At 43.2% G+C, this 24581-nt stretch overlaps 2 protein-coding genes across 8 annotated transcripts in view; one reads left to right on the top strand and one right to left on the bottom strand.

The window, feature by feature from the left end:
• LOC138799485 (zinc finger protein OZF-like) overlaps positions 1-9368 on the bottom strand; it is a 14924-nt gene extending 5556 nt beyond the window's left edge. Inside the window, exons 1-4 of one of the 5 annotated variants that reach the window (XM_069980737.1) lie at positions 9350-9368; positions 3713-3898; positions 2010-2123; positions 1742-1918 (exon numbers count right to left, since the gene is read on the bottom strand). In XM_069980737.1, coding sequence (XP_069836838.1) covers positions 1742-1918; positions 2010-2087 — 255 coding nt within the window. In that variant the 5' untranslated portion in view covers positions 2088-2123; positions 3713-3898; positions 9350-9368. The other 4 variants (XM_069980736.1, XM_069980734.1, XM_069980735.1 and 1 more) reach the window with 4 other exon arrangements.
• LOC138799486 (zinc finger protein 664-like) lies at positions 4384-24581 on the top strand. Of its 3 annotated transcripts, none has more exons than XM_069980739.1 (5): positions 4384-4752; positions 12102-12261; positions 15530-15700; positions 16451-16574; positions 22300-24581. In XM_069980739.1, exons 2-5 carry the CDS (start codon positions 12157-12159, stop codon positions 23271-23273), a joined length of 1374 nt encoding a protein of 457 aa, XP_069836840.1. In that variant the 5' UTR covers positions 4384-4752; positions 12102-12156; the 3' UTR covers positions 23274-24581. The 3 variants fall into 3 exon arrangements, with proteins under 3 accessions (XP_069836840.1, XP_069836841.1, XP_069836842.1); XM_069980740.1 differs by having other exon boundaries at positions 4385-4752; positions 16496-16574; XM_069980741.1 differs by lacking the exons at positions 4384-4752; positions 12102-12261 and adding an exon at positions 16034-16084 and having other exon boundaries at positions 15618-15700.

Below are 24581 nucleotides of genomic sequence, written 5' to 3'. Positions count from 1 at the left end.
ACATGAACGTCAATTGCCAAGTGGACGCCCAAACACTCAATGGGGGACATGTATCAAGGGGCGAATTTAATTTTTTTAGCGTAAAGTGCCCTTTTGCAAATGATTTTATTCGCAAATGGCCGTTTTGCGAATAAAATATTTGCAAACGGGCACTTTACGCCGGGTACGCCGGGGGGTGGGGTGGGGGTGGAACGGGGGGCGCGGACCCAGAGTGTGTGATTCATTATTATTTTCTCTTAAAGATATGCAGAAAAGCTACTCCAGCTCTGAGCTGGCGTAGGTTTTCTGCCGTGCGCACTGGCGCTCGGGATTTATCTAGAGGCAGTCCGCCTTCTATAGACTGTACTGTAGTACAAAGCTTGGTGTCATCTGCAAATATAGAAACATTGCTGTTAATTCCACCCTCAATATCATTAATAAACAAATTAAACAGAAGGGGGCCCAGTACTAATGCTTGGGGTACACCACTTACAACAGGGGACCATTCAGAGTAGGGATCACTAACCACAACTCTCTGGGTATGATTAAGACAGTTTTTAATCCAGTTACAAACTAAACTTTCTAAACTCACAGACCTTAATTTACTCATAAGACACCCATGAGGTACAGTATGAAATACTTTGGCAAAATCCAGGTACACTATATCCACAGCCACCACCCTATATCCAGGCTTTTACTCACCTCTTCATAAAAACATATTAGGTTGGTTTAAAAACCTCTGTCTTTAGTAAAACCATGCTGGTTATCACTTATAGTACTATTACCCCCTATATATTCCTGTATGTCCCTTATAAGTCCCTCAAATAGTTTCCCCACAGCGGACGATAAGCTTACTGGTCTATGGTTACCTGGGGAAGTCCTAGAGACCTTTATGAAGACTGGCACTACATTTGCCTTATCCCAGTCCCTCGGCACACTATTAGTCACCGAAGACTTGCTGAATATTTCGTACAAGGATAAAGAAATTACAGAACAGAGTTCCCTAAGAACTCTGGGGCGTAATCCATCTTGCCCTGGAGCTTTATTTACATTCAGTTTATTTAATTTATCTTGAACCATATCTACAATAAGCAGGTTCAGCACATTACACGTGTTAGCAGCCCTGGCCCCACCTCCATCCTCCTCTTCTGTATGTACAGAGCTAAAGAACCCATTCAGTAACTCCACTTTCTCTTGATCCCCAGTAATTAACTTCCCATCACCATTATTTAAGAGTCCTACATTCTCTGATCTTGATCTTGTTTTTTTTTTTTGCATCAATTTATTTAAATAATATGAACAGTGATTGGTTGCTGTGGGGAAAACCAACTTCATAAATCTAAGGTCTCTATTGATACATTGCCCCCTATAAAATTTGAATGTGCAAAGCTACAGGAGATGGGGGGGGGGGAAATAGCCAGAAGACAGCTCAAAACAGGTAACTACTTGTTTTGAGCAATATGTTGGGTGGGCTATTTAAAAAAAGAAAAACGTTCTTGCATGAAATACCCCTTTAATGCAAAGGCCAACGCTCAGGTTGCCAATCAAGAATTAGGAAGAGGGCAGCGGTAGCGTGACTACACGCCACTGCGACTCTGTCCAGATGACTAGTTACCGGGAGCCAAAACTAAGCACTAAATACAGCTTTTTTTAAATTGCTGCCCCTGCCGGGCATAGCATCAGAGAGCTGTGCCCGGCAGCTATAGGGTAATGGGGTAGGTTCACACTCCATTAGGGAGGCAATTGGTTCTCTTTAATATACCTCTACAGTAAGCAGTTGAATGATCTTGTTGGCGAGTTCCCGAACCTTCTGTTCTTTGTCTTGTGAGTTACATGGAAGAATTGTGGTGCATCTCAGAGTCCTCCTAAGGCCACCCATCAACTGGTGATTACTGGTGGAAGCCACGTCCTTAGAGGACTTTTTTACTACTGTGTAGTCCTGTATATAAAAAAATATTGCATCTGAGTAAATATGTGGAATTAACTTGATGTCTCTGGTGAGGTTTTCGATATAGTGTGGAATTGCTCACCTCTCCAGTCAACAAGTAGATGATATCCAGGGTGATATTTAAAATCTTCTTGGTCGTGTAACTTTTGTTCTTCTCCATCTGGAGAAGTCAACACTAAGGTGACCGCTGTAAGATCTAAAAATATAAGGATCATATACAAGATGTTAAGCTGCAAGCGCAATGACAGAAATAAAAGAAAACAAAAAATAAAAAATTATTTTGCTTTGACCCCAATGATTTATAATGGGGTTTATCAGGTTCTGTCATTTAGACGCAGAACTATTCTTTCTGTTATACATAACAAAATCAGTGAGGAAGGCTTAAAATTGAGCCACTGACAAGGATACAAACAGCACCATAGACATACTTAGCTGCTTAGGGTCACTCAGGAGTTCAGTGTTGACACAAGCCCTGTCCCAGCACAGTTATAGATTGCTAGCATTGCTGCAGCGCTACAATGCCTCACCTATCATCATAAGGCTTGGGGAAGCAGCCTGTGTCTATAGTGCTGCAGGCACGACACAGTGTAGCAAAGTGAGTGGGGATAACTGTCAATCACTGCTTGCTCTGTCTGTCTTGGCATCAACCTCCTGAATTCCCTAAACTACCAGTGATTATGACACTGACTCTGTCAACAGTTTAAAAATGTCTGTACATGTCAAGGTGTGGACTTAATAGCTGAGCCGTGCCACATGAAATGGGTGCCAGACAGAGAATTCTTATGCTGTCCATTTAACCCCTTAGATATTACATTCTATACCACCCTTATCATATAACCCGACTGCAGGACGCCTATGAATTGAGATGCACCTACCTATGGCATTCTGTGTGATCTGTGTATAGTCACTTACCCTTTTACCCTATCTGTTCTGCAGCATGTGTAATTAGACACTGTATCACACATGCTGCAGCACAAAGAAGGTTACACAGCGGACATTACTTCAACTCCTGCTTTAATGACCTTAGCACCAATCCTGTTCCACATATTTCAGGGCAGCCTGAGCACAGAGGTCTGACGCCATCAGTGCAGGAGCTGCAGATGCAATGTCTGCTTTTTATCCCTTTTTGTGCTGCAGCATGTAAGGGACACAGGGCTAACAGCAGAACATTTATCTTCGGCTCCTGTACTGAGGACTTCCACTCTCGCTGACCACAAGTAGGATATGCTGGACTCCGACTCCCGGAGAACATCTAAGCCGGAGCCAAGGAGAAAGAAATGTGCTGTTTAACGCTTTCTGTGCTGTAAGTAATACAGAGCTTAATTATTCATGCTGCAGCACAGAAAGAGTAAAAGAGGAGGAGGGTGCTACATTAAAGTGACTGTACGACCAGGCCCAGGCTGAAACACTGGAGGCGGACCGACCCACCCTTAGTGGGACGACATGACTCCATTAGAATCAATGAAACCCTATCATAGAGGGGCTAGGGTTTCCTCCCACTAAGGGTGGGTCGGCCCGCCTCCAGTGCTTCAGCCTGGGCCTAGTCGTACAGTCACTTTATTGTCTCCTCGTCCTCCGCACACTTATTGATTTTTTTGAAAAGCGAATTTAGGGGGGGAATCATATTGTCAGCCCCCCTCAGGGTGAATTAATTGAAATACTTTGATTAATTGCCCAGCCCTAATTACAGACATAAAAAAGCAAATACATTTTTTGCAGCTTTAGAACTGAGGCAGACAGGTAAGCAATGCTACATGCTTCTGCAGCATTTCAATGCTTCTTTACCTGATGTCGGAGTACTGCTTTAAAGCAGTGTCAGATTTGAGCTGGCTAAGCGGTTAGCACTGTTGTCTTGCAGTGCTGCTGGGTCCACATCCCAATCAAAGACAACATCTGTCAGGAGTCTGTCAATTTGGAAATTAGACTTTAAGCTCCATTAGGCACAGGGACCATTGTGGGTGACTGCATTCACTGTACAGTGTTAGAAACATAAGGAATGATAATAAATTAATTGCATTCTGTAAGACTCTGCAGAGTGCCACTTTATACAACAAAGCGGTCAGAGAGAAATGACCTGCGTCTTATAAATGTGTCACTGATAAATTTATGGCAGAGAAAACAAATATTACCATTACTGTGGTCGCCTAGAGAAAGACAGTGATATCTCTGGTTACAGTAGTCAGCATAATGGCACCTCAAGCTGGAGTAATGAAGGATATATAACAGGCACTGATGTGTAGATTTTATGTATCACTACACAAGAATGAGATCCACGCCCCTTCCTGTGTATCATGGCAACAGATGTAAATAAGGAGATAGAAACCACAGTCACCTGCAGTAATTCATATGTGCTGCAGCTTCTTTCCTTTAACACCCATCTGTAACATGAACAAAACGTCCAGGATGACTTCCGGTCTGCCGGTGCTTCACTTCCGGAGTCTATATCCCTCTCAACAGTGTGCGTTCCGGCGCACTTCCGGGTTTTGCGGTTCAATTTTAAAGGAAGCTTAGCGCTTTATACGAGAGTGTTGAATATAGTTAACCACAATCTTGTTGTACAGGGCGGTAGAAGCACTTACAGTGCCTTAACTCACCTACAATGCTGCTCCTGCGAAAGACAACAGAAACGTTTAGAGCTCGCAGCTTGCGGGCCCATTGAAACGCAGACAGCGGACGTGCGCTGGAACGCAGACTTTTCCGTAGACTGGAACGCATAAACCGGAAGTTTACACCGGCAGACTGGAAGTGATTCCTTGTGGACGTCTCGAACATGTTACAGATGGGTGGTAAAGCAAAGAAGCTGCCGCACATGTGAATTACTACAGGTGACTGGCATTTGCCTTCTTATTTACCTCTGTTGCCATGATACACGGGAAGGGGAGTGGATTTCTGCATTAATACATACACCCAGATCACAACTAGTTATATCATTGAGGAGAATAACGTGATGATTTTTATTCATATCACTATCATATAATGTACACTATATATATAACCTGTTATATCTCTGTCTCTTATATACAGTGTCGGACTGGGGTACCTTGGCCCACCAGGGAAATTGATTCTTGGGGCCCACCCAACATATAAAGACATAATCAGCGCCAAACCTTTCACGTTAGTACAGCGACTTTGCATAGAGCTGTGTATGTGACCAGCAACGCTAGTGCACTGCCAGTCACTTATACAGTTGTTACTGATTCATGCAGTTGTGGTAAAACTGCACCATTTATGTAGAAACTTTAATGAAATTCCAACAATATTGCTGTAAAAACACATCAAAAATGTAATGTGTGAACACAGCCTCAGAAGATGAAGGAAAAAATGACCATCTAGTCTGCTCCTCTATTACAATCTCCAGCAGAGGAGACCCATGACGGTTTATTCTAGCCTTACCACAAGCTGTTGGGCTGGAATAAGACTTTAAAGGACCATCATGAAAAGCACATCAGTGGTCATTAAAGCGTTAAAGGGGTACTCTGGTAAAAAAAAAATATATATATATTTTTTTTAATCTGATGTCAGAAGTTACAGATTAGTAAATTACTTCTAATTAAAAATCTCTTGCACACATCCGTGTATGCCTCCATAAATGCACTGTCCATAACCACACGCTGCCCAAGTCTATGCAGCCCGGGTGCAATCTGGGCCATTTAATAACATGTATTTCTTAGGGGTTCTGCTGATTACAGGAAACAAACTTTAGCTAAACCTCTCATATGTCAAAAGTTCATTCAAATAACCGTTAACACTTTAAAGACTGCAAATATTCACAATCAATGGCTGCAGCAGGTCATTGCAGTGATTGGCTGAGCGGGTTGTCAGCGAGTCAGGACCAGTAGAAGCAGCAGGAGTGCGCCAGTGAAAAGAAAGCGGTAAGCATGGTGTCACACAGCTAGGTTCACACGGTATTTTGGTCATTTTTTTTGTAACCAAAACCGGGAGTGGATTTGAAACACAGAAAGGCTCTGTTCACACGCTGTTGAAATTTAAAATAACGCCAATTATTTGCCATTAAATGGCGGCCATCCACTAAATTTCTACAGTGTGGGAACATAGCCTTTCTGTGTTTTCAATCTACTCCTGGTTTTGGTTGCAAAATACTGAGCAAAAATACTGTGTGTAAACCTAGATTTAGGCTGGGTTCACACCACATATAACACCGGCTGTTTTGTGACGCAGCCGGGTCACAGAGCAGCCGGTGTTACTGGAGATCATCCCGGATAGTACTGCAGTACTGGCCGGATGATCTTCATTTCTGCTGAATTCGGATGCAGGTGCACCAGTGTGCACCCGCATCCGAATTCACCACTGCACACAACGGAGCGTGTGGCCAGAGCCGCACGCTCCATTGTGTGAACTGCCATGTCTGTACGGCCGCAGAAAAATGACATGTCAGTTTTTCGTGCGGCTGGAGCGTATACTATGTGTATACGCCCCGTCTGGAATTCCATTCATTCCAATACAACGTGTGTTTTGCATAAATCGCGGCTGTTATTGCAAATTGCAACAACAGCTAAGATTTATGCAAAACATATGTTGTGTGAACATGGCTTTAAGATGTAATCTGCCATTTTATACTAGTAGAAGAGAGAGAACACCATGCGGCGCACATAGCGTATTACTGCAGAACAAATGTGTGTAAGTGGCTAAACTTGCTGCTCACCTTGGGCGGTCATGCTACAAGCCCAACACCGCCAGTCACTTTAGCGGTGGTTTGTACACCTTGATGCCGCTTGCAGCCCTTTCAACGGAACCAGGAGACTTGGTACAATAATTCAGCAGCGAAGACAGCACCAAAGTAGTAAAAAATCTTGTGACTTTATTAACTCCCTCTTGTGCAATGTTTTGCCTCAGAGCTAAAACGAAGAATTTTTACTACTTTAGTGCTGCCTCTGCTGCTGCTCCGGAGGGGGTGCAGTCAGATGAGGGGTGCATAATCCTACCTATCACTGATACTACTGCTCCGGAAGGGGTGCAGTCAGATGAGGGGGGGGCATAATCCTACCTATCACTGATACTACTGCTGCTGCTCCGGAGGGGGTGCAGTCAGATGAGGGGTGCATAATCCTACCTATCACTGATACTACTGCTCCGGAGGGGGTGCAGTCAGATGAGGGGTGCATTATCCTACCTATCACTGATACTACTGCTCCGGAGGGGGTGCAGTCAGATGAGGGGTGCATTATCCTACCTATCACTGATACTGCTGCTCCGGAGGGGGTGCAGTCAGATGAGGGGTGCATTATCCTACCTATCACTGATACTACTTCTGCTGCTTCGGAGGGGGTGCAGTCTGGTGAGGGGGCATAATCCTACCTATCACTGATACTACTGCTGCTGCTCCGGAGGGGGTGCAGTCTGGTGAGGGGGGGATAATCCTACCTATCACTGATACTACTGCTGCTGCTCCGGAGGGGGTGCAGTCTGGTGAGGGGGGGATAATCCTACCTATCACTGATACTACTGCTGCTGCTCCGGAGGGGGTGCAGTCTGGTGAGGGGGCATAATCCTACCTATCACTGATACTGCTGCTCCGGAGGGGGTGCAGTCTGGTGAGGGGGGGATAATCCTACCTGTCACTGATACTACTGCTGCTGCTCCGGAGGGGGTGCAGTCTGGTGAGGGGGCATAATCCTACCTATCACTGATACTGCTGCTCCGGAGGGGGTGCAGTCTGGTGAGGGGGGCATAATCCTACCTATCACTGATACTACTGCTGCTGCTCCGGAGGGGGTGCAGTCTGGTGAGGGGGGGATAATCCTACCTATCACTGATACTGCTGCTGCTGCTCCGGAGGGGGTGCAGTCTGGTGAGGGGGCATAATCCTACCTATCACTGATACTGCTGCTCCGGAGGGGGTGAAGGCCGATGAGGAGGGGGCATAATCCTACCTATCACTGATACTACTGCTCCGGAGGGGGTGAAGGCCGATGAGGAGGGGGCATAATCCTACCTATCACTGATACTACTGCTCCGGAGGGGGTGCAGTCTGGTGAGGGGGCATAATCCTACCTATCACTGATACTGCTGCTCCGGAGGGGTGCAGTCAGATGAGGGGGGCATTATCCTACCTATCACTGATACTGCTGCTCCGGAGGGGGTGCAGTCTGGTGAGGGGGGCATTATCCCACTTGTGTCTGTGTCTGCTGCTTATATCTTTATTCTTGAGTCGGTACAATAGTTGAGAAGAAGTTCACACTCTGGAGGTCCCAGTTGTGCAGGAGATCCGTGAGGCTTGGGCGATGATCAGCTGATTCAGGATTCTTACATTAAAGATGATAGGTGTCGTAGTAGACGTAGGAGTAAGATTTAAATCAATGGATGAGGCGTTTCTAAGGGAATCCTAAATAGATCTGATGATCTCATTTGATGAAACACGTCATCTATTGATTAAAGTCTTACTGTTATATCTACTACAACACCTATCATCTTTGATGTGAGAATCCTCAGCTGATCAGAGCCCAAGCCTCACGGATCTCCTGCACAACTGGACCTCCAAAGTGTGAACTTCTCATCACATACATACAGTATACATATATACACAAATAGACATACTGCAGACATACACACTGTATACATATATACACAAATATACATACTGCAGCCATACACACTGTATACATATATACACAAATAGACATACTGCAGACATACATACTGTATACATATATACACAAATAGACATACTGCAGACATACATACAGTATACATATATACACAAATAGACATACTGCAGACATACAGAGTATACATATATACACAAATAGACATACTGCAGACATACATAGAGTATACATATATACACAAATAGACATACTGCAGACATACATAGAGTATACATATATACACAAATAGACATACTGCAGACATACATACAGTATACATATATACACAAATAGACATACTGCAGACATACATACAGTATACATATATACACAAATAGACATACTGCAGACATACACACTGTATACATATATACACAAATAGACATACTGCAGCCATACATACAGTATACATATATACGCAAATAGACATACTGCAGACATACACACTGTATACATATATACACAAATAGACATGCTGCAGACATACACACTGTATACATATATACACAAATAGACATACTGCAGACATACATACTGTATACATATATACACAAATAGACATACTGCAGACATACACAAACATGCAGACACAACACACCTTACATATATACATCTAATCATGCTAACACACACACAGACTCACCAACATAGATACACAGATACAAAAGCATGCAGATTACACATAATATATACACTATATACATGATAGAAAACACACACACACACACACACACATATCACTCACATGCATAAACACATGACACATGTACAGACACACACTGATGACAGATAGATAAGTATATACACACACACTCACATGTTCAGCAGGGCAGGAGGCTTCAGTCTTCTTGTCTCCATCTTCTCCCAGCCGGGCAGCCTGCAGCCTCTCCCCATCTCCTGTACACCGACTGCACACAGCAACAGGAGAGTCACGTGATTGCAGAGGGGAGGGGGGATGGAGGAGGCCCTGCTGCTGCTGCTGCCGCTCTCCTGACAGGCAGGAAGATGTCAGCGCTGAGGTCCAGAGCTGATGTAAGGGAGTCAGGTGAGCAGGGGGAGGGGCGGGCCAATCATTATACAAAGGACGGGCCCTGATGCCGTGCTGAACTCACCCCAGCAGTGTGGGAGCCAGCAGGGGGCCCCTTGAGCTCCCGACACTAGGCAGCTTCCAAATGGGAGGCCCCTCTCTGGCTTAGGGGAAGGGCCCTGCAAGAGGGAGGAGGGGGTGGGGCCCACCGGGGGATCCCCCGGCTCCCCGGTGGCCCAGTCCGACGCTGCTTATATATATATACATTTTATATGCATTGGACCCAGTTATATTCCTGTCAGTGACATATATGTTCAGGGCTGGTGTGGCCCTGGGCAAAGTTGAAGGTGGGGCCCCAAATGCTAAAACATTGTAGCAACAGTTTAAGGTTCGCACACACTTTACACCTTTGTCAGTTTTACCCGCGGCTGGGCAGTTTGTCAGTATGGGGCTTTCTGGACAGACAGACTCTCTGGTCCTCTGACAGATTATGTCGGTTGACATAGGGGGTCAGGCGTCATCGCCCAACCTCTTTGTTCTCAGAGAGATAGCCGCCAATGGATCAGTCCGGCTGTAGCTTACCCCTCCCCATAGAGAACATAGGAAAGCTCGGCCGTGCCGAACATTCCTGTGTGTGCGGAACAGCCGAAGGATTTTTCTGCCAGCAGTTATTGAAGTCACATTCAGTCAGTTCAGAAGGATTGTTGCTAGTGCCATAAAAGACTGACTCACAAAAAGTATTTATATGCATCTAACTTGCTGACAGCCCCTTATAGTGCCGAGTAGGAAGAATTGTGTGTTACCTTCCTCCTCGGCGCCGGTCTCACACTGTTAGTTAATCTTTCGTCCGGTGCACTGTTAGGAGCACTGCCTCCTCATCGCCCTCTCCTTCTTATAATCAATGGAACGGGTGGGCCTGCTGACACGGCAGCGCTCCTAACAGTGCATCTGAGTGAAGATTACTCTGACCAACAGCGTGGGACCCATGCCTAGGAGAAAGGTAACACACATACCTTCCTCCTCAGCACCCCGGGCACTATAAGCGGCAATCATCAGGTTAGATTTGTCAAACCTGCTGATAGTTCCCCTTAACGAAATATCGCTATATCAGGACCAGATATTACACAGCATTAAATATTGCCTCCACATTGTTACTGAAGAAAAACACACTATACAAAGATCAATAATACCACCACACCATGGCCACTGCATAATGACTTAAAAACAGACTATATACTGACCAATATTACCACCATTGAGTGACCACCGCATAATGGCCACCGCCTTATTGTTCCTGAATAAAACACAGAATTGCCTTAAAGGGGTAGTGCGGCATTTAAAAATCATTCACTAAATAACACACATTAAATGTTATACAACTTTGTAGTGTGTGTTATGTAAGTGAATGGCCCCCTTCCTCGTGTCCCCCATCCCCGGAAGTGTGGTGCATTATACTCACCAGATTACTGTCGACCCCGTCCGCCATCTTGGGTCGAACGACGTCATTTTCAAGAGGCCAGCCAGACCACTTCAGCCGTCCCTCATGCCGCCCCCCCCCCCTGCCGCGCCATCAGCTGCTCAGCCGCGATTGGCCCGAAGATGACGTTGTTCGACCCAAGATGGCGGCCGGGGTCGACAGTAATCTGGTGAGTATACTGCACCACACTTCTGGGGGTGGGGGGACATGAGGAAGGGGGCCATTCACTTACATAACACACATTACAAAGTTGTAATAAGATGTTAAAGTGTCACTGTCATTAAAAGATTTTTTGCAGAAGTCAATAGTACAGGCGATTTTAAGAAATTTTGTAATTGGATTTATTGTTCTCTATGGAGAGGGGAGAGATGAGGCACCAAAACAGGACAACAAATAGTTAATTTATAGCTACAGCATCGGGCTATCTTCTTTAACATCAGCACTGACCTCTCTGACCTCTGAATAGGGGCTTTCAGGGGCTCCCTGTGGTGTAATCCTTTGTTCTCTGCTGCTGACTAATCTCCCTCCTTCCTCCCCCTTCCTCATCCCCCCTCCCCTCTCCATAGCACAGACAGGATCCAACTGATGTGAAACGGTCGAGAAAAGTCTATTTAAATGCAGATAATGGCATATTTGCCTAATAAACCCAATTACAAAGTTTATTAAAATCACCTGGACCATTGATTTCTTAAAAAAAAAAAAAAAAATATTAACGACAGTGACTCTAAGATTTATACATCAATAGACCAGCTCGGGGATGCCAGTGCCGAGGCCCTTTTTTTGAGCCCCGGCCCGATTCCCGAGGCCGGACCACCCCAGTGGGAGGAAACCCCCGCCCCTCTATGACAAGGCTTTAGAATCAGTGAGGGGAGGGGGTTTCTTTCCACCATGGCAGGCAGACCCGCCTCCAGTACTTCAGGTACATTCACCTCAAAAGCTCAGCATGCTACTTTGTACGAATCTCAACGAAACATGCTTCGCTCATCTCTAATCTGAACTATATAGTGTATATCTCTTTCAATCAAATTTAGAAACATTTACTATATTATTTTTTTGTTATTACAGGAATTCAGTGCATTATTATACATGTCAAAGGAACAACCACCATATTGTGTCCTGTATGGATCACATGAATTTCTCTGAAAAGATGGAGAAGGACAGAATTTATATGGCTGAGAGGATATTTAATATTACCTTAGAGATAATCTGTCTGCTTACTGGAGAGGTGGGTGGTTGCTTGTTGATCCTTTCAAGAAACTGCTAAATAATTATGAATTGTTCTTCTAGATAATAATGGTGGTTGTTCTGAGTTAGAAGTACACTAGGAGGCCCTCCTCTGGCTTCCTGCCATCATGTCACCAAGTGCTGTCAAACAAACTAATTACAAGGATTTCTTGGAACACTTGCACCTACCAACTGGCAAATTTGAATGACAGCCATCTCTCCTCACCTCCCCATACACATCAACATTTGGCATGGCAATATGTCCATATGTTGCTTATGGAGAGATGAGGGGTAAGCTGCTGCCAGGCATCTCTGGTGGCAGCTTATCTCTCTAAGAAAAGTAATCTTTATAATTCCATAACTCTTTGTTGCAATGTTGAGAAGTAAATTTGTAAATTAGTTCATTTACCAAAAAAACTAATTTGCCCAGAAAAACAAGTCAAAATTATTTACCAATAAGTGTCTTCATTCCCTGCAATATGCTTTCCACTGCCTGTTGTCTGGGGAAATCTGTCTTTTGTAACAACTGGATTAGAACAGAACAGCTCCCACTTAGTGTGTACTCTGTGCAGAAAAGAGCCTGTGAAAGCCTGGGCTGTGTGCCTGCAAGCTGAGCCAGTCTGATTGCTGAAGATGATCCACACTGTGCCTGAAAGGTATATCAAGGCTTCTTTATCTTCACTGATGAAGCTCTCCGCAACTGTCACTTGTAACATAGTAACATAGCTACTGCAATCCCGCAGCTGCCTGTCATTAACCCCATAAACGTTGCGATCGCAGCGTTTAATGTACTCAGTGACAGAACAAGCTCCTGTCACTGAATGATCAGGACCCCCGCAGCATGCTGCGGGGCTCCCGATCGCTTGTGCCCATGGACGGGGGTAAGTGTCCTGTCGGATCGGTGTTCTATGTATAGAGTCTGCTCTCAGGTAGGCTCTATGCATAGATCACTGATAACAGTGATCTATGCATGCATTGATTGCATGTTTTAAAGGGGCTATCCAGCGCTACGAAAACATGGCCACTTTTCCCCCTCTCTTGTCTCTTGTTTTGGTGGGGTTTTGAAACTCAGTTCCATTGAAGTAAATGGAGCTTAATTGCAAACCACACCTGAACTGGAGACAACAGTCGGAGCGCTGATTAACCCTTTTAAAGTGAAAAAAAAAGTGTTAAAAAAGCCTAATAAAAAGTTTTTAAAAGTATTAAAAAAACATTATAACCCCCCTCCCAATAAAAGTTTAATATTGGTCCTTGCCAATTATAAAAATAAAAATATATTTTTTTAAAAAAATAAACATTTTATGTATTGTAGCGTGCGAAATGATCAGATCTATTAAGATATAACATTATTGTACCCGCATGGTGAACCGCATAAACGGAAAAAAAACACCAGAATTGCTGATCTTTTCAAATTTTTCTAAAAAAAAAAAATTAATTAAAAGCGATCAAAATTTTCTGTTACACCAATATGATACCAATAAAAACTAGAGATCATGGCTCAAAAATGACACCCCAACCAGCCCTGTAGGTGGAAAAATAAAACCGCTATGGCTCTTAGAAGGCGGGGAGGAACATTGCATTAATTTGACCCAGACATCCGTGCATCAATGGGCTAAGTTTTGAATGGGTTAAAGGAGATTGCTCCACCAGTGAGGTTTTTTTTTCTTTGCGAATGATGGGTTAATTTATTTCATTCACATTTAGGCCCAGATTTAGTAAAATATACGCTGGCATAAACTGCCCACAGCAACCAATCACAGCTCCTCTTTAATTTTACCACAGCTGAAAGCTGAGCTGTGATTGGTTTGTATGGGCAATTTACACCAGTCTATATTCTACACTCTTTAACCCCTTAACGACATCGGGCGTAAATTTACGCCCTGATGCCGGTAAGGGAGTTCAGAGCGGGGCCGCCGCGCCGGTCCCGGGTGCCGCGTGTAGCCCGGGACCGTAGGTATTAGCGGGCACGGTCCGATCGCCGTGCCCGCTAATACAGTAATCGGATGCAGCTGTCAAAGTTGACAGCTGCATCCGATTACCGGACGCAGCGTCATCCCTGGTGTCTAGTGGGGAGATCGCTCCTCCGGGATGTTATCCCGGAGGAGCGATCTCCGTAACTGAAGCCGGCCGGGGACCGCTCCAAGATGGCGCCGTCCCTGGCTCGGCACTCGTTTACTTCCGGCTGCAGCAGCCGGAAGTAAACGAGTGCCTATCTCATGGATCTCTGCAGCATATCTATGCTGCAGAGATCTCTATGAGAGATCAAAGCACTTATACTAGAAGTCCCCCAGGGGGGCTTCTAGTATAAGTGTAAAAGTTAAAAAAAAAATGTCATTATTAGTAAAAAGCCCCCTCCCCTAATAAAAGTCTGAATCACCCCCCTTTTCCCAGGTTATAAATAAAAGTAAATAAATAAATAAATAAACATGTTTGCTATCGCCGCGTGCGTAATCGCCCGAACTATTAATTAATCACATTCCTGATCTCGCACGGTAAATGGCGTCAGCGCAAAAAAAATCCCAAAGTGCAAAATTGCGCATTTTTGGTCGCATCAAATCCAGAAAAATTGTAATAAAAAGCGATCAAAAAGTCGTATATGCGCAATCAAGGTACCGATAGAAAGAACACATCATGGCGCAAAAAATTACACCTGACACAGCCCCATAGACCAAAGGATAAAAGCGCTATAAGCCTGGGAATGGAGCGATTTTAAGTGTTGTATATTTGTTGACAATGGTTTAAATTTTTTACAGGCCATCAGATACAATATAAGTTATACATGTTACATATCGTTTTAATCGTAATGACTTGAGGAACATATATAACAAGTCAGTTTTACCCCACGGCGAATGGCGTAAAAACACATTTCCCCCAAATAAACAAAATGCGTTTTTTTTTTCAATTTCACCACACTTTGAATTTTTTTCTGGTTTCGCAGTGTACTTTATGCAAAAATTCAGCCTGTCATTGCAAAGTACAATTAGTGACGCAAAAAATAAGGGCTCATGTGGGTCTTTAGGTGGAAAAATGCAAGTGCTATGGCCTTTTATGCACAAGGAGGAAAAACCGAAAACGCAAAAATCGAAATTTGCTCTGTCCTTAAAGGGTTAATAAATCTCCCCCTTGGTGTATTCTATCCTCTAATGACCTGCATAATTTTGTCATTGTAGCTGTTTTTTTTGTATTAAACATTTTATTATATAGTATATTAACAACAATTGTATGTTAATAAAGTTTGACGTTTATACAGTGATACTTTGAATTAATAGGATTGCACAGTTGTAAATAAGTGTGGTGAACCAGTGACACCTAGCAGCCCTTCTCGTTTGGCAAGAGGATGGAGCAGGACACAGAGATCCATTATGGTGCTAGAGAAGGGGAACAATGATCAGAAAATATTGCTGCTTACCAACAAAATCATCCAACTGCTAACTGAAGAGGTGAGCTGGGAATGCTGGGACATTGTACAGTAACACCAGGTGATACTGGGGGTGATAAAGAAAACTGTGGGGGAGATAATCCAAACTACTTGTGTAATATATTTGCCATTGCTTGACAAGGGCCAAGGCTAAAAAAAAAAAGAATTAGCTTACCAATACATGGTGTGAAGTGGTGCACCAGTTTATTATACAACATGAGTAACTGTAAAAGATCTAGTACATTCTTTGAAGTGATGTCGTCAGCAGTTTTTGATTATCTCCCCCTATATGCACAAAAAAACCTGGCACAGTTTGCATCAAAAGCAGGCTTACATGACTTTTGATGCGTTCTAGACATCTTTGCACTTGACGTGACGCAGAGGGATGCAGCTTACCAGAAAACAGGTGAGGTCATAAAAAGGCCATGGCTTTATGGTGCATAATTTTGGCTTCAAGTAAGCCAACTTATAGATAGTGTAAAACTTAGACTAGACAGTCCAGAATGTGACAGATTTTTACACAGCCTGAGCCACAATGACACATGTGGTGCATTCTTTGGCTGTGTAGTCAAAGTTTACGGTGTGTAAGAATTAGACAGCTTTTATTTATCTCCCCCAATATGTCTAGATCAGGGGTGTCAAACTTGCGGCCCTCCAGCCAAAGCCTAAGTATTAGCTGTCCTGGCAATGGAAATTGTAGTTTTGCAACAGCTGGAGGGCTGCAGTTTGACAGCCCTGGTCTAGATGATGACTATAATATTGTGTGCATCAGGTTCCTATAAGGTGTCAGGATATGACTGTCTATTTCTCCATGGAGGAGTGGGAGTATGTAGAAGAACACAAGGATCTGTACGAGGACATCGTGATGGAGAATCACCAGCCCCTCGCATCTCCAGGTAAGAACAGTCCTCTTTAAGTAGATTTATTGGATAAGCCATAGAAAGAACAAGAGGCCACAGTCTGAGGTTAGTTGGGGGAGGCATCAGTAGCAACACAAGAAAAAAATGCTTTACTAAAAGAGTAGAAGATCACTGAAACAAATGTCCATCAGATGTGGTTGGTGAAACAACAGTTACTGACTAGGATAAACTTATATCTATCCTAAGATGATGATAATACAGGAAATAATATAGGGGTAGACTAGATGCCCGCAATCTTCTATGTTTCTGAGATTAAGGAATGTAGGTTTAAATGTTGATTAGATATTGTACACTCATCTCTACAATATATTCTGCTGCTTAAGGGAGAAGTCCGGGTAAAATTTTTAGTATTGTATTGCCATCCAAAAGTAATACAAATCACCAATATACACTTATTACAGAAAATGCTTTAAGTGCTTTTTCCCCTGCACTTACTGCTGCATCAAGGCTTCACTTTCTGTATAAAATGGTGATGTCATGACCCGACTCCCAGAGCTGTGCGGGCTGTGGCTGCTGGAGAGGCTGATGGCAGAGGGATGCTCAGTGTCCCTCCAGTGCCCTGTGTCCCTCAGTGTCCCCCTGCCATCATCCTCTCCAGAAGCCACAGCCCGCACAGCTCTGGGAGTCTGGTCGTGACATTACCAATTTATCCAGAAAGTGAAGCCTTAACCCTTAGGGGACACAGACAGTTTTCATTTTTGCGTTTTCGTTTTTCCCTCCTCGTGTATATAAGGCCATAGCGCCTGCATTTTTCCACCTAGAGACCCAAATGAGCCCTTATTTTTTGCGCAACTAATTGTACTTTGCTATGGCAGATGTAATTTTTGCCTAAAATGTGCCGGGAAACCCGAAAAAAATTATATGTGTGGTGAAATTGAAAAAAAAAATGTTTTTTTTTTTTTTATTTGGGGGGGGGGGGGGGGGTTGTTTTTACTCCGTTCGCCCTGTGGTAAAACTGACTCGTTATATATGTTCCTTAAGTTGTTACGATTACAACGATGTGTAACATGTATAACTTTTATTTGATTTGATGGCTTGTAAAAAAATTAAAACCTTTTAAAGAAAATATATGTTCCTTAAAATCGCTCCATTCCCAGGCTTATAGCGCTTTTATCCTTTGGTCTATGGGTCTGTGTGAGGTGTAATTTTTTGCGCCATGATGTGATCTTTCTATCGGTACCTTGATTGCGCATATATGACTTTTTGATCGCTTTTTATTACAATTATTCTGGATTTGATGTGACCGAAAATGCGCAATTTTGCACTTTGGGATTTTTTTGCGCTGGCGCCGTTTACCGTGTGAGATCAGGAATGTGATTAATTAATAGTTCGGGCGATTACGCATGCGGCGATAGCAAACATGTTTGTTTATTAATTAATTAATTTATTTTTATTTATAAAATGGGGAAAGGGGGGTGATTCAGACTTTTATTAGGGGAGGGGATTTTGTGTTATTAAAAATACATTTTTCTTTTACTTTACACATATACTAGAAGCCCCCCTGGGGGACTTCTAGTATATGCACTCTGATCTCTCATAGAGATCCATGCAGTATAGTTATACTGCATGAATCCATGAGATCGGTGTTCTATTGCTTTTGGCTGCAGCAGCTGAGTCGGGATCAGCGCCATTACGGTGCAGACCCAGGCCCGGGATGGATGCGGGGATCGCCCCCCCGCAATCGCGCCGCAGGGGGGCGATCCCCCCACTAGACCACCAGGGATGGATATGAGCAAGTATTTAGAAGCAGCTGTCAACTTTGACAGCTGCTTTTAAGTACTTAATTAGCAGGCACGGCGATCGGACCGTGCCCGCTAATAGCCGCGATCCCGGGCTACATGCGGCACCCGGGATCACGGCAGTTCAGAGGAACTCCCATAGCGGCACGAGGACGTTCAGTAACGTCCTGGTGCAGCTATGGGTTAATGCAGTAGTAAGTGCAGGAAAAAACATACTGTATGTGCATTTCCCGTAATAAGTGTATATTGGTGATTTGTATAACTTTTGTAGGGCAATACAATACTTTAAAGGAGAAGTCTAGTGAAATTTTTATTAAAGTTTTGACTTTCTCTTTATTATTCAGTAATACTCAGCCTTATTTATCAAAACTGTGTAAAAAGCATATGTGCTATACATGGGATAGTTGAACAGTGATAGGTCAGTAGGGGTCCAGTCCACTGAGACCAGCCAAAATAAGGAACCTAGGTTCTTAATCACTCTCCAGCTGCATTACCTCGGCATTGAGGAATCTGAATTACGTGGCAAGTCAAGAAGGCTTGCTGCTACATTCAGTCTCTAAGGGCCAGTTCACACTTAGTAAACAAGGTGTACTTCCGCGAAATCCCGCCTTGCTCAGTTTGCTGCTGTAAGTGAATGAGAGGGCGCACACTCGTCCGCTCCCTCTCCTCTCTGCTCAAAGAGAGGAGAGCGGCAGCAGCGGGCGAGCGCGCGCCCTCTCATTCACTTACAGCAGCACACTGAGCACAGCGTGATTCCGGAATTATGCCGTGTTTACTCAGTGTGAACTGGCCCTAAGGTGACAGACGCAGTCGTGCAGATCATTTAGATGGGAACATTTGAAGAACATATTGTCATAAACCCCTCTGAGATTCTAATCATTCTAGCATTTAGATGGTCTTAATATTGTTGTCAGAATGTTAAACCCTAGACGACTGAAGCCGTACCCGTACGCCATTATCTGCTGTGTAGCTATGAAGCGATTATGCTGTAGCCCAATTGTCAATCTTCTCATAGAGCCTGTATTAGACTGGCTCTATGAGAGGAGCGCCGATCATATTGATCAATGCTATGAATAAATTTGTAAAATAAATAAAATTGTAAAACATAGGTATGAAAACATTTTTTTTATTTCGTTGTTTAATTTTAAGATCCTTTTTTCTTTTCCTTCTATATGACTTTTATCCGACTTTTGTGTGCGCGTATGATGTAGATTTTCCCCTCTTATTGTATACTGAATGTACTTACCAAATGTTTTTGGAAGGGTTCCAGGGGAATAGTCGTGTTGTGCATAGCAACCTGAATAATGTTATGTCCCACTTGTCTACTTCATTTGATATATACAATAAAAGCTTTATTTACCAAAAAAATAAATAAAATAAATGGCCAATTAGACACCAGGGGAGTTATTTATCACACTAGCTCATCAGCTTCTTCCTAATGTCTTACATGATCCTGGGGCAATATCTGAGTGAATAAGGCAAAGATATAAAGCAGATTCTCCTCATTGTGTGTGTGCAGTGAATGCAGATAGTCTCCAGTCAACTGTCCTGAACAACTCAAAACTAGACTAGATAGACCAGGTGGTCTTTTTCTGCCAACAATCTATGTTCTATTTTTCTAACTAAATATTCACCAGACACAAAGAAAAACTGCTAACAATGCCAAATACCTGTGATATAGAGGTCAGACACTGGCCCAGATTTATCATCTTTGAATCATCGTGGTCCCATAGGAACTACCCACTCAGCCAGTCAGTGACTGCAGTTGTGTCCCTCCTCACTCATTGATTGGCTGAGTGGGGCCGTGACATCATAGTATAGGGAGCTCGGCAGGGGACCATGAGCTGTGATGCTGCACTGCAGGGGCATGGGGACGGGTAAATAGGACTTCTTTATTATGATTTCCCTGCCCCCTGAATTTTTCAGTGTTGCACAGTGTACCCTTTTAATTTATGCCTCTCTCTCAAACCCACACACAGCCTGCTGTAGCCATAGCACACTGAAGAAAAACGCACAGTCTTCTCTCAGAGAGAAAAAACCACACTGAGGACAGAGGTTATTGCTACACTACTTATGGCTTCTCCTCCTCCTTCTCTGTATTACACAGGTTATCTTCATATTACATGGCTGCTCATATACAATCATCCAGCATCCAGCACAGATCTCCCCCAACACAATGGACTCTTCCAGCTCAACAAACAGTGATCTCAACTTTTCTCCCACCATCCCGATCTAATAGGGACAATGCTTTATTACTAATATATGGAGGAAACTTAATGTAAGAGAGTTATTTTCTGGTTTTAACCATTTCAGGACTGGTTCAGAAAGTGTCTTGAGGACCAGAGACCATCTTTGAAATCTTGCCAGTCTCACATTATGTAGTTATACCTCGGTGATGCTATAATGTATCCTAGCAATTCTCATGTGAAAAATGCCAACATTTTTCTATTTTTTATTTTTTTTATTTTCTGCGGTCACTGTGCGGGTTTAGGTATGTGATAATTTTATTGCCAGCATCATTACGTGCGCAGCAATTCTAAATATGTGTACTTTTAAAAAAAAAAATTTAATCTACATTTATTATTGCATTGGGGACTATGGGGATTGTATGTGTTTTGTACTTTATATTTTTATTTGTGTGTGGATTTTTTTTACTCTTTTACTTTCCCACCATGGGGACTTCACTATAGGATTGCCTGATGACAGGCAGATTACAGTGCAATGCTGATCTGCATTGGACTGTAACCTGCCTGTCATAGGCCTCTCATGAGACTTAGGGCCCTATTACACGGAACGATAATCGGCCGAATTGGTCCGATTCGGCCGATTATCGCTTTGTGTAATAAATGCAACGATCAGCCGATGACAACGATCATCGGCTGATCGTTGATATAGGTTAGAACCTATTTTTGTCGGGCGCCGACCGCGCCCCGCTGCGTGTAATAGCGGTGCACGAGCAGCGACTAACTATATACATTACCCATCCACGTTCCAGGGCTGCTCCTGCCGTCCGCTTCTCTAGCTGCTCTAGCTTCACATCGGCCTGTCAGCTGATAGGCCGCTCAGCCAATCACAGGCGGCGGCGGTCCCGGCCTGTGATTGGCTGAGCGGCCTATCAGCTGACAGGCCGATGTGAAGCTAGAGCACGCGCGGGACCCCGGGAGAAGCGGACGGCAGGAGCAGCCCTGGAACGTGGATGGGTAATGTATGCCAGTTTAGCAAGGGCTGTAAGGACATCGGTAACGATGTCCTTGCAGCTCTTGCTAAACTATTATCGGGCTGTGTAATAGGCCCAGTAAACGAGCAACGATCTAGCAGATCGGCGCTCGTTTACAGGTGTTATCGGGCCCTGCTCGGCCCATGTAATACCACCCTTAGCCTTAGGGCTGAGCCTCATGAACTTCCATAGCCATGACACAGGAGGCCTCAGGGAAGCCTCCTGTTGTCATAGCCACCATTGGGACTGTGCGATTGCTTCTGCGTAAGCTGAGGAGAATCCTTCCTTTCTCCTTCACTATAGGTGCTGCAATCACACTGATCACAGGATCTATAGGGTTAACTGAAAGAATCGGATAGTGGCTCCGATACTGACAGCTGGGACCCACCACAGAATGGCACAGGCGCAGCTCCTGTGCCTGTTTCATCCCAGGACGTAACTGTACATCCTTGAGCAGTAACTCGCCGCAAAAAAGGACGTACAGTTACGTCCTTGGTCCTGAACGGGTCAATACATAAGCCCCTTAGATTGATAGAACATAAAATATATTTGTGAGGAACAGTTATAAAATTGGCGTCGTCATTTAGGCCATTTAAGGTTTGGTCATGATGGGTTTCACTGTGGCCAGTTTAATGTATGTACACAAATGTATGCAGGTTTCCTAGCTGTATACACCGCCACTTTCAGCAGCATACTACAGCATATACACAACCCTTGACTGGTACTGTTCTTTTTTCTTTTCAAGGTCTATCAGAAGAAAAAAGTAAAGGGAAATCGGCCTCACAAAAAAACTTAAACCTCACAACCACTGACATTTATGTACCCACGCAATATCCATCTAGTCAAATTAACTCAAAATCTTTCTTGGGTGATGGAGGAAGTCTGTCAGATGCTGACATTTATATACATTATCCAACAATTCACATTAAAGAGGAATCATTCTCAGATGAAGATGAAAATGTCACAGACACAGATGTTTATACAGACAATATTCAGCTTTATTCATCGACTCCTATTAAGGATGAATCAACGTCCTGTGAGGAAGGAAATGTGACTGATACTGACATTTACACAGAGCAGACACATTATTCCTCTACTGACCATGCAGCAGACACTATAGACAGCACTTCCGACTTTCAGAATTATTACTCCGACAATATTGATCTTCATAAGAATGATGCTGTTCAAGAAGAACCACCGTCTATTATTTGTTCTGAATGTGGAGAATGTTTTTCTACTGACTCAATGCTTGTTCTCCATCAGAGAATTCATGGAGGGAGAAAGATGCATTCCTGTCCTGAATGTGGGATGTGTTTTAGCAATAGCACATACCTTAGCAGTCACCTTAAAACCCATACTATAGAGAAGCCATTTGCTTGTTCAGAGTGTGGGAAACGTTTTGCCAACAATGATGACTGTGTGAAACACGAAAATGCTCACACAGTAAGGAGACCTTACATCTGCAATGTATGTGGAAAGTATTTCTCAAACAACTCAAACCGTGTAAGACATCAAAAAATACATACAGACGAAAAGCCATTCTCTTGCAATGAGTGTGGGAAGAGTTTCAGACGTAAGACACATCTCACCATACATAGCAGGGTTCACACGGGAGAGAAGCCATTTAATTGCCCAGAATGCGGGAAGTGTTTCAGCTGTAGTGCTCACCTTACTGCACATCGTCGTATTCATCGAAGAGAAGCAGTTTTTTTAGTTTGAAATTTGTTTCTTTTTTCATTTACAGTGGGTTACGAGATGTAGGATGGGCCGTAAAACATAGAGCCTGTACTCATTGTGGCAAGTGTTTTAGTGGAATAAACAGCCACTATCCTATATGTAGGATAATTACTGTTTTAGAAGTTTTGACCACAAGACCAAGACATGTCTATAACTTCATGCATATGGCACAGGCTTAGTTTTAGTAAATGATTACTAGCAATTATGGGAAGGATGCTGGCTGCAATGTGCAATGTGTTGTCTCCATTTTCTGTAGATGGCGTAATATGTGGACTTAGTTTTTAAAGTATTTTAAGTGATTTCCATATCAATACCTTTAATTATGGAATGACACTTAAGCTGCGAAGAATTTTTCAGCAGTCATCTCATTATTATCATACTGTATAACATTAAAATGAAAGGTGACTCTATACATAGAAAACACAAGATATTCCATTTAAAGTGGGTGACAGCTTATCTACTCCCTCTCCCTGATCTCTGCACGACTGACACCACATGCCAAGAATACTCCCGTAGAAGTTAATGAGACCACGCTAGACTACAGGTTCTAATGGTCCATGTGGCTGCTGTAAAGCATTTCTTTAAAGAAAAGGAGCGAATACAGGATTTCTGCCGCACAGTCATATAAAGAAGGTAGGAAGTAAAGAATCTACAATCAGAAAACAAAAACAGATACAGGGAAAAGACTATGGCCCATATTGCGTGGCACAGTGTCTTATTTACCCATAACCACCTGTCATAGCTCAGTTTTCCTTTTCCCAAAGCACCCCAAGAAAGGAAAGTCGGGCTGTAATTGCTTGCTATGAGCAAAGTTTTTGTCACAGACAGATAAATAAATCTGGGCCTGGATATCAGTAGTTTTTGTTAGTAAAAATATATAACTGATGCATGCCCTTAAAATAATAGGGTTAACTAGAACAAATAAATGTCTGTTCTAAGTGGTCTAATGACATTTTCATTCCATATGCTGTGTGACACAAGGTTAGTTTTATACCATCTTCTAAAGCTTCTATTTTATTAGTTTAAGAACTAGTATTTCAGTGTTTGTCAAAATGTCAGCATTTGCTATTGGCAGTAGTACTCAAACTTCTGGAATTTTGGTCGATTTTTATCTAATGTGTACAGCCAGATTAAAAGGATAACATCCTTTTAACTTTCTTGATAGAATCCTGTGCATACAATACTGTAAGGTAAGTCCTTGTTGCTTTTTTACCTCATTACACCATTATTAAGATGTTTATTTTGCTTAAAGGGGTTGTCCAGTGAAAATCTTTTTTCTTTCAAATCAAC

This window comes from Dendropsophus ebraccatus, chromosome 8, assembly GCF_027789765.1.
Source record: "Dendropsophus ebraccatus isolate aDenEbr1 chromosome 8, aDenEbr1.pat, whole genome shotgun sequence".
In the NCBI taxonomy this organism is placed as follows: domain Eukaryota; kingdom Metazoa; phylum Chordata; class Amphibia; order Anura; family Hylidae; genus Dendropsophus; species Dendropsophus ebraccatus.
This window is presented reverse-complemented; position numbering and strand designations above follow the sequence as displayed.